General features: G+C 41.9%; 1 protein-coding gene across 2 annotated transcripts in view; it reads left to right on the plus strand.

Annotated features, from left to right (window-relative positions):
• Window positions 1-9,569, plus strand: part of Gpalpp1 (GPALPP motifs containing 1) — a 42,257-nt gene extending 32,688 nt beyond the window's left edge. Inside the window, exons 8-9 of one of the 2 annotated variants that reach the window (XM_008827701.2) lie at window positions 2,245-2,463; window positions 9,551-9,569. In XM_008827701.2, the coding sequence (XP_008825923.1) occupies window positions 2,245-2,463 (219 nt within the window). In that variant the 3' untranslated portion in view covers window positions 9,551-9,569. Of the gene's footprint in view, window positions 1-2,244; window positions 3,185-9,550 lie in introns of those variants that run through there. The other variant, XM_008827687.2, reaches the window with a different exon arrangement.
• The last annotated feature ends 1,219 nt before the right edge of the window (window positions 9,570-10,788 follow it).

A 10,788-nucleotide genomic window follows, 5' to 3' on the forward strand; every position in this document is an offset into this window, starting at 1 on the left:
ATAGACACACACACACACACACACACACACACACACACGAATAAATATTCGAAAAGTCATTACGTTCAAAATAAATTTTTCTAAATTGTTAGAAAATACAAATGTATTTTAGTTTGGGTGCTGGGACTTGTAATCCCTTATGTGTGTTACCGACACACTCTACCACTGAGCTACACCCTCAACTCCACAGATAGTTGTGGGTTGGATTTTGTTTGGCTTGGTTTGGTTTGGTTTTTTTTCAAGAGAAGGTCTTACTACATAGGGTGGCTTAGAACTCACTATGTAGTCAGTCCTTAAACTCTGGAGTCTCCCAACTCTGTCTTCCAAGCACTGGGATGACAGGCTTGTGCCACCACACCCAGCCACCCTCAGCATTGCTTACCATTGCTTTGTTTTGTGTTCGCTGAGCTCTCTTCACTTCTTTGATCTCATGTATATTCTTTGATGTAGGCCCGATCCTTTAAGAGATGTAGCTGTTGGGGCTGGAGAGCAGGCTTAGTGATTAAGAGCACTAGCTGTTCATGCAGAGGACCCGTGTTTGGTTCCCAGCACCTACATGGTAGCTAACAACCACCCTTAACTCCAATCCATTGCCCTCCTGCTTTTTTTGTTTTGTTTTGTTTTTTTGAGACAGGGTCTCCCTGTAGCCACAGGGGACCTAGAACTTGCTATGTAAACCAAGCTGACCTTGAACTCACAGAGATCTGCCTCCCAAGTGCTGGGATTAAAGGTATGTGCCACCACACCCAACAGCATTGCCCTACTTTTCAATATACCTGAATTTAGAGCATTCCAACAGACATCCTCTTATCTAAAGGACACTGTACTTTTTTTTTTTTTTTTTTTTGTCTGTTGGAGACAGGGTCTCCCTGTAGTCCCAGCTGACCTGAACTCACTATGTAGACCAGGCTGGCCTTGAACTCACAAAGATCCACCTGCCTTTGCCTCCCAAGTGCTGGGACTAAAGGCGTGCACCACCTCACCCAGCCTAAAGGACACTGTACTCTTATACAAAATATGTATAGTAAAAGAGAGCCAGGCATGGTGGTATATACCTGTAAGCATTTGACAATTGGAGGCAGGAGGATCAGGAGTTCAGAGTCATCCTTAACTACATAATGAGTTGGAGGCCAGGCTAGTCTACATGAGACTCTATTTCAGAAAATAAACAAATACATTCATACATATACATACATACATACAAACAAACAAATATGTTTAAGACCCAAAAAGCAAAGCCCTCCTTGGTTTATATTCCTTGATTAAAGGAGGTTTCATTCATTCTAGCACTTCCAGTTTTTCTGTTAGGTGCCTGGGAGAGTTTTGTTCTCCCAGACAGTGTCCTACAGTCTCTCCATAGCCATAAAGGAGAGGTACCTTCATAGATGCTTCATAAGGCAAATTAGTTTTAATTTAGACTAAATGAATGACAGTCATTGTGAATAACCTTGAAACTACTCACACTTTCCGTGGCCCGTGAAAGCCATTCTGAGTAGCCCTGGGTAGGCATCCACCCAGCTTCAAGAATGCTGGTGTGCACTATGAACATCTTCTCCATCCCTTCCTGCTCCTTCAGTCCCAGACTAGTCTACTCAGAGGTCTACAACAAATCCCTAATTTATGAAAACAATTACGTCTGCACAGACCTTGTCTGAATGGTATGTAGATATATCTGAAAATGTAAGTGCTAACCCTGGCCAAGAGGAAAGGGAAAAATGAGGGTGGTAAGGGGAAAGGATAGCAAGCAGGAAACTGATTGAAACAAAAGCTCTGAGCTTCTGGCACAAGCACCATCTGCACAGCCCTGGAATTGTGCCACCTCTGTGCCCTTCGTTTTCCTGTTTCGCTTCTGTTTTGGCTTCCACCTGTCAGTGCCGTCCCCTCTCCTCTACCTGAATGGCTTCAGGGAACAATGAGTCTGTGAAGTGAGACTGAAACTGCTCTTCTTTAACACCCACATACTTAGTTTATACGCTTGTTAGTACTTGGGTAACCATGGTGAGCTTGCTTCCTTCCTGTCTCTCTTGTATTGCCTTAACAGTAGATGTGTTCATTTCGTGTGAACTATAGTTACCTCTGGTACACATTTTCTCCATAAATGCTGCCTTGGATTTGGAACACCCTGTTGAGGTTTGCAAGTACTCCTCAATATACTCTCATGCCCTCTAGTCTGCTTCATGGTCACTGTCTGTCATTAGCCTATGTGAGCTAAGGTTTTTCTTTCTCTTCTCCTACTTTACCCAGGAATCAAAAAGATCAGAATCCCTTATGGACATTCATCATAAAAAATTAAAGACTAAAACTGCTGAAGATAAAAATAAGCCCCAAGAGAGAACACCGTTTGATCGTGATAAGGATCTCAAGGTTAATCGGCTTGACGAAGCACAGAAAAAAGCCTTAATAAGGAAATCTAGAGAATTAAACTCCCGATTTTCACATGGCAAAGGCAATATCTTTTTATAAGTAAGTATATTTCAGTGAGATACATCGATACTGATCAGTCTGAACCCTTCTGAATACTCCATTGTCTATAAATAATTATGTGCACAAATATATTTCCTTTTGTAATAAAGTCAATTAAAATCTACATTTTTTATAAATAAATAAATTGTAATTGTTGAAAAGTCAGTCTTAGGAGACAAAACATGACTTACTGGAAAAATAGCTCTGTCTTCATAATAATCTAACAGGGTATTGCTGTTAGAAATGCTAAAAGTTCCTTTGACAAGAAATGGCATTTCAAATACAGCCAGGCATGGTGGCACATACCTGTGATCCCACCATTAGGCCAGGAAAGGAAAGCGAATCTCTGAGCATTCACAGCCATCCTAAAGTGAAGAAGGGAAGTTCATTGCTTCGCTGCAGGCTCTTCTTGACCAACATCGCTGTCTGAAAGGACTTGTTGCTTAGAGGCCCTCTCTAAGCTGAGTTGGAACTAGTGCACAGTTTGTCCACAGTTCATCTGATGAGAGTTTGTAGTAGTGATTAAGGAATTACGTAAGAACCGAAGTTGCTTCTTAAGTTCCTCATGATTTGTAACAGTATGAAACCTACATCAGTATTCAGATGTGGTTTTAAAGAAAAATAGGAACTTAGAAATGTTTTCTAACTTACTGAATTCTTTTATTCTTACCTCAGAGGGATTTCCCTGTATGATGAAGAAAAGAATACACTTTGTACACCATTATACCTTTGTTAGAGAATGATCTTTAAAACCATGTGAATTGCGGGGCGGGGCGGGGGGGCTGGTGAGATGAATCAGCAGCTACAAGCACTGGCTGCTCTTGCAGAGGACCTGGGTTAGGTTCCCAGCACCTACGTGATGGTTACAACCATCCTTAGCTCCAGTTCCAGGGGCTCCAACTCCCTCTTCTGGCCTCCGTGGGCTCTCTATGATACAGTTGCACTTATATACATGCAGGCAGAACACTCATACACATAAAAAAAAAAAAATTAAGTTTTTTTTTTTTTAAACATGCAAATTTGGCTGGGCATGGTGGCACATGCCTTTAATCCCAGCACTTGAGAGGTAGAGGCAGGCAAATCTCTGTGAGTTCAAGGCCAGCCTGGTCTATATAGTGAGTTCCAGGCCAGTTGGGGCTACAGGAAGACCTTGTCTCAAAAAGATCCAAAAAAAAAAAAAAAAGAGGAAAGCTGCCTGGGTTATCTCGTGCTAAGGAAAAATCTATGTGTTTTTTCCAGCTCTCATAATAAGAATTCATGAGGGAGGCAGTCCGAGGGGGATCCCATTTGCTGTCACTGTATGCAGTCCATAGGACTCTGCTTCATGGTCCCACCAGAGCTGCATGAAGTCTTGGAACTTCATGTGGGATAATCCGACCCATGTATATATTTAACAGTTTATAGCTGGTTTATTGTAATATCTTTTTTTTGATATTTATTATTTTTATTTTATGTGTATGAGTGTATTGCCTGCATGTATGTGAGTACACCCGTGTCATGCAATGCTGCGGAGGTCAGAAGAGGGCTTCGGATTCCCCTGGAAGTTAAGGATGGTTTGAAGCTGCCATGTGGGTTCTGGGAATCAAACCTGGGTCCTCTGCAAGAGCAGTCCATGCTCTTAACCGCTGAGCCATCTCTCCAGCCCTGTAATATCTTTTACATCAATTATAGACAGCTTTTTTAAAAAAGAAAATCAGTTACTGAAAAATTGAAAGTCTGTCATCATACCCTCACTAATGGGAGCATTATCAGTTTAATGCTTTAAGCACAACCTCTTACAATGTTAAACAGAAACTAAATAGAGAATAAAAGCTGTGTAAATTCTACATAAGTTCTTACAGATTTTTTTTTGTTCTACTAGTTTTTTTTGTTGTTGTTCTGACGAAGCATAAGGTTTTAGTGGGAAAATTCTGATTCTTTCCCTATGTAAGCTTTATAAAATTCAGGTAAACTTGAAATTATAGTATGACGTAGTCTCTTAATAGTGCCATAATTTTTATAATATCAGTGTAAGCATCCTGGTAAAGGAGTATTGCTTTAAAAATATGTATTGCTCTATCTTCATCCTTATGAAAAGACCTAATGTATTTTGTAAAATTTGCTACTTTTTAAAGTAAAAGCATCAAAAAATTTTGTAAAAGGGAAAGGGCCCTGGAGAAATGACTCAGTGGTTAAGAGCACTTGCTACTCTTGCAGAGGACCTGGGTTCAGTTCCCAACACCCACATATGGCAGCTCACAGTTTTCTGTAATTCCAGCTCCCCAGCCATATGTAACTCCAGTTCCAAGGGATCCAACACCCTTTTCTGGCCTCCATGGTTACCTGTACTCACACAATTTTAAAAATAAAAAGAGCTAAATCTTTACAGTAAAAATACCATCTTTAGTCAAACTTTTGCTTTGCTTTCTCATTGGAAGAGGGTAGGAATGTTTGTTCTGTGTTGACTGTTCCCTGTGACCAAAATAAGGACAGATTTGTAGCAGGCACTTGCCTCACTGATACACTGGGACTGATGCTCTTTTCTGCCACTTGGAGGCAGTTTTAACAAAATACAAAGCCACTTCCAGGAGTTTTTAGCCTCATGGAGACACTAATGTCAATATAGTGTTGACAGTTAAAACAGTACAGTAGCTCTGTGCACAGAACAGAAAGGTGTCCTTCGATTCAACCCTTCCCATCTTCCAAAGCCACAAACGGCCTGCTTGAGTTCAGTCTCCCATCTGTAGGTTGACATTTTCTAGTAAGAACTTCCTACATTTCTTAGCCAAGTTTTATAGGACTGTGGTACCTTTTTCAGTGCAAAAATGAAGAAGAAAATTGCACACCAAATTCACACAGTAGAGCAGGTGCTTTCCTGTTCTTTGAACCATCCAGTTCCCTGATTGATCTTGTCCAGCTCTCTGCCTTCTCATCTTGGGTAGATTCAGCTGCTCCAAACAGTAACCACATTCCTGACAAGCAGATGGTGGAGTCATTAGGGTTAAAGCGGGAAAAGGAGAAAGGGAGCAAAAGATGAGAAATGTTGGCCAGACCCGTAAGACTTTTTCAGATTTGGCAAAACACAAAAAGATTAAGCCCTGCTCGCTGGGAGGGAGAGCATAGTCTTACCAGGAGATTTTTGTTTTGTTTAGAAGTAGCAACACATTTAACATCTTAATAGTTATTCTTTAATAAGATATTTTAGAAATATGATTGAGATTTGCCTGGTACTGAGGCTCCCATGTTTCAGCATTATGTAAGTTATTTGTTCCTGAAACATTATTTTACTTTTTGTTTCTTACGTTGACTGTGGATATGGTTCAGTGGTAGAGTCTATGCTTAGCATGTGCAAAGCTCCCCAGCACCCACCAGTCCTCAAAGTTGTTTAACTGTGACAGTGACACATACAAATTAAAAGGCTGTTGACTGCCTCTCTTCATCATTTCATTTTGAGTATTATAGTTAAAAGACTTCAGAAAAGAATTCCTGAAGTATAAGTTTTTAATGTCTGAATAAAGTCTCATCTGTGTCTGAGAAGTTGTGGTCTTTCTTTTGTTGCTGTTTTAAGTCTTAGCTTTCCTGAAGCAAGCAATATTGGTGATGAAACTTCTGTGACGATTTCTCCTGGCTGACCAGATCACCGTGGGCTATTATGACAGAAAAAAAATTAGCGTGGGGGTGTACCAGTTGGCTCAGGCCTGTTATCCCAGCTATTCAGGAGACTGAGGCAGGAGGCTTACAAATTCAAGGCTTTAGTGGACTATGAAGTGAGTTTAACAGCCTGGGCCCGTTTCAAAATGAAAAATGAAAAGGGGTCTAAGGATGTAGCTGAGTGGTAGAGCAGTTGCCTAGCATGTGCAAAACAAAACAAAGACAGACAAATTCCCTCTGACCCCAATGCCCTTGCCAGGTTGTCATTATTTCACTGTCATGACTATTTAGTTAGGAAAGCTGACAAATTGAGTGCCTGCACAAGAGAGGCTGTAACCAGGATCACATTGTTCTTCAGATCAAGGGCACATGACACAGGGGGTCTTTTTGTTTATTTGTTTGGGGTTTTTCTGGACTGCTTGCAAGTAGTTTTGTTTTGTCTCTAAGCATTAGATGAAGGGATCTGAACACACTCAGAGAGCGCCTTTAGCGTCTCAGATCATTTCCACATATTAAGTGTTGCTTTAGGGACTGCTGCATTTGTTGATTCATTCAGTAAACATGTACTAGACACCCCAGTGTGAGGTGTGTGCCAGGAACTCAATAGTGAGGCAGGCAGGCTCAGCTCTTGTGAGATTCTGTGTGGTCACACAGTAATCACAGGCAAGTAAAACATATTCCCTGCTCTGTGGTTTTAGATCCTAGGGTAGAGCAGAACAAGATCTGAGTAGAAAACATCACATAAGTTCATGCTGTGATGGGTATTAGGCAAAAAGCAAGGTAGAGTCTCAGGACAGGCTGTTAAGAATGGAAATCCTGCGGCTGGAGAGCTGGCTCAGTGGTTAAGAGCACTGACTGCTCTTGCAGAAGACCCAGGTTCAATTCCTAGCACCCACATGGTGGCTCCAAACCGTCCTTAACTCCAGTTCCAGGGAAATCCGAAGCCCTCTTCTCATCTCTGCGGAATTGCACAACACAGGTACACTCACATACATGCAGGCAATACACTCATACACATAAAATAAAAATAATTAAAAGTAAAAAAAAGCTGGTCATGGTGGCGCATGCCTTTAATCCCAGCACTCAGGAGGCAGAGGCAGATGGATCTCTGTGAGTTCAAGGCCAGTCTGGTCTACATAGTGAGTTCCAGGACAGCTGGGGCTACAGGGAGACCCTGTCTCAAAAAGACCAATAAATAAATAAAGTAAAGAAGAATGGAAATCCTGTTTGGATAGGGCGATAAGAAAAGGCTCTGAAGATGTGGCGCTTATACTGAAACCTAGAACATGGGACAAGCTAGCAGTGTGGAGTCCCTGAAACATTATTCTGGAGTGCCTGAAGGGGGCCAGTGTTGGTGGTACATAGTAAGAAAGGTGGTGGCTGGGGGCCAGCCTTGTTACTGATGCTATAAAACCCACATAAAGCAGGGACCCAACCTGGAAGGTGGATAGATGCTTCCCAGTGGAGAATATTATTTAACCAAGATAGAAACATCATATAAGAGTTGGTTAGATGCTTCTGATACTGAAGGTGTGCCCTACTGGCCTTCCCACAACTTCACATACATATCTAAAGTCATACCATAACACTGTAGTTCTGGAACTTTCTGCATATAATTCAACTAGCAGCTGTCTTCAGTGGAATATTGACATGTTGAATTGAACATAGAGCCTAAATTTTATAAGTAAAATAAATTAATGACTTCAAAAGTTATTGCAAATTATTCATTTTCTTCTAGTCCTAATTATTAAGATCTATATACATTCTTTTGGTTTTTTTTGTTTTTGTTTTTGTTTTTGGTCTTTTTGAGACAGGGTCTCCCTGTAGCCCCAGCTGTCCTGGAACTCACTATGTAGACCAGGCTGGCCTTGAACTCACAGAGATCCGCCTCCCTCTGCCTCCGGAGTGCTGGGATTAAAGGTGTGCACCACCACACCAGGCTTAAGAGCTATATACATTCTTTTAAAGAATGAAATAGGGAGCTGGAGAGATGGCTCAGTGGTTAAGAGCACTGACTGCTCTTGCAGAGGACCCGGGTTCGATTCCCAGCACCCTTCTTCTGACCTCCGCAGCATTGCACAACGTGAGTACACTCACACATATGCAAACAATACACACATACTTATAAAATAAAAAAAAGAAAAAACGAAATAGAACCAAATAAACTCATATTTGTTGAGTAATTAATCTGTAGACTTCCAATAAAATCTTTGTCTTCAGGGACTGGAAAATAAAATAACCAATTTTTTATTTTATAATTTGTTTTCAGGGCTGGGTATTGAACCTTGGGCCCTGCACATGCTAGACAAGTGTTCTACCACTGAGCTACATCACCAGTTTATTTTTTAATCCTTGAACCTCCTATCAGAATCACCTGGAGAGTAGGCAAGTTGTTTAAATACAGATTCCCAGGCCCACCCCATCAAGTGGGACTGCAGGGTTGGAGAATGCCCATTTTGGCGGGCTTTGGGGTTTTTTTTGGGGGGGGGTTGGTATTTTTGAGACAGGGTCTCCCTGTAGCCCCAGCTGTCCTGGAACTCACTATGTAGACCAGGCTGGCCTTGAACTCACAGAGATCCATCTGCCTCTGCCTCCCGAGTGCTGGGATTAAAGGCGTGCACCACCACACCCGGCCAAGAATGCCCATTTTTTTAAAGATTTATTTTTATTATTTTTAATTATGTAGGAAGGTGTGTGTGTGTGTGTGTGTGTGTGTGTGTGTGTGTGTGTGTGTTCATGTATGTTTGGGTACCTTTGGAGGTGAGAGACCTTGGATCCCCCTGGAGCTAGAGATACAGGCACATGTGTGCTGGCGACTGAACTCAGGACCTCTGAAAGAACAGTCCACACTCTTAACTGCTGAGCCATCTCTCCAGCCCCATTTTTAACACTTACCTCAGGTCACTTTGTAAACTCAAGTTACATGGCCACTGCACTTCCAAGTTCCTACAAACAATCTTTTCTCATTTGTTATAGATTCTACTCTCTTGTGTTATGTATTCCTAAGTACCCGATCTTTTCATTTTCCAGTTTCAGCCAATTTTTGCCTTGAAAAGAGTGGATTGTCACCCCTGTTGAGTGAATTAGTTGCTGATACTTCATTGTTTTGGGGGGTCACAGCATCTTGCTTTTTGAAGTAGACTGGACTTGAACTTGCTGCAATCCTCCTGCCCCTGCCTCCCAAGTGCTGGGATTACAGGTGTGAATCACCACATCTGGCCTAAAGACTTCTTTAAAGATCATTCTTTGAATATCTGGCAGCCAGATACTTCCACACTCAAGATTTCTGTTGTCAAGCTGGGTATAGTGGTGCACACCTTCAGTCTCAGCACTTGCAAAGCAGAAGCAGGCAGATCTCTGTGAGAATGAGCCTGGCCTGGTCTGCATAGTGTTGTAGGTCCCTTCAAATAGTCTGACAAAAATCCCTTACAAGAGTGCCCATCATCTTGCATTTTAGTTGACTCCAGACGCAGTCGTGTTGACAACCAAGATTAGCCCTCACAAAGAACAACTGAGTTAAAAGGTCCTGGTCCCTAGCTAACTAGGGGCTCTGACTGAATACCTGGAAGTGCAGAACACTGGAAGGACAACAGAGGCAAGCAAAGGAAGCAATGGCCTGCTGGTGATAAACTCCAAGGGGGAGGAGGTAATTAGCATTACTAGATTTGACCTCATAGATAAATATATCTTGTCAACTAAGATGTTATTTTAAGTAACTGCTTTTAAATTCCAGTCTCTGCATTAGCTAAGGGCATAAACTTTAGACACAGATGCAGGAGAGATAGCAGTAGATAAGAGAATATTAACAACTGGGGGCTGGAGAGATGGCTCAGAGGTTAAGAGCACTGGCTGCTCTTCCAGAGGACCTGAATTCAATTCCCAGCACACGGCAGGTAACAACTGTCCACGGCTCCAGTTCCAGGGGTTCTGACACCCTCTTCTGACCTCTGCAGGCTTTGCATGACATGTATGCACTTACATACATGAAGGCAAAACACTCATACACATAAAATAAAAGTAAAAATAATTTTTTTTTTTGGTCTTTTTGAGACAGGGTCTCCCTTTAGCCCCAGCTGTCCTAGAACTATGTAGACCAGGCTGGCCTTGAACTCACAGAGATCCACCTGCCTCTGCCTCCCACGTGCTGGGATTAAAGGTGTGTGCCAGGACACTCGGCAAAAGTAGAATTTTTATAAAAGAATATTAACGGTGGGAGAGATGGCTCAGAGGTTAAGAGCACTGGCTGCTCTTGCAGAGGACCTGGGTTTGATTCCCACATGGTGGCTAACAACCATCTTAACTCCAGTTCCAGGGAATCCGACGCCTTCTTCTGACCTCTGCAGGCATTGCACAACACAGGTGCATTTACATAAATGCAGGCAATACACTCATACACATAAAAATAAACAAACAACAAAAAAAGAATATTAACACATAGCAGAGGTGTGTCATTGCTTTGAGACCTGGAAATATTTCAAGGAGCTATTCTAGAACAGTGGAAAGAAACACCTCAAAGCTCATTTTCAAGATCTCTTGACCTCGTCCCAGTCTCTTAACATCCATTTGGTTTCCTGAAGAAGGGCAAGTGAGTTGTATGAACCTGTTTGGTCCTCTGGTATGATCTTCATAGAATCAGAGCCCTGAAAGGAAAAGAAACTTGCTCCTTGTATAACTGCATACAAGAAGGAATGGAGC

This window comes from Nannospalax galili, unplaced genomic scaffold (genome assembly GCF_000622305.1).
Source record: "Nannospalax galili isolate Female #2095 unplaced genomic scaffold, S.galili_v1.0 scaffold430, whole genome shotgun sequence".
Classification (NCBI taxonomy): Eukaryota; Metazoa; Chordata; class Mammalia; order Rodentia; family Spalacidae; genus Nannospalax; species Nannospalax galili.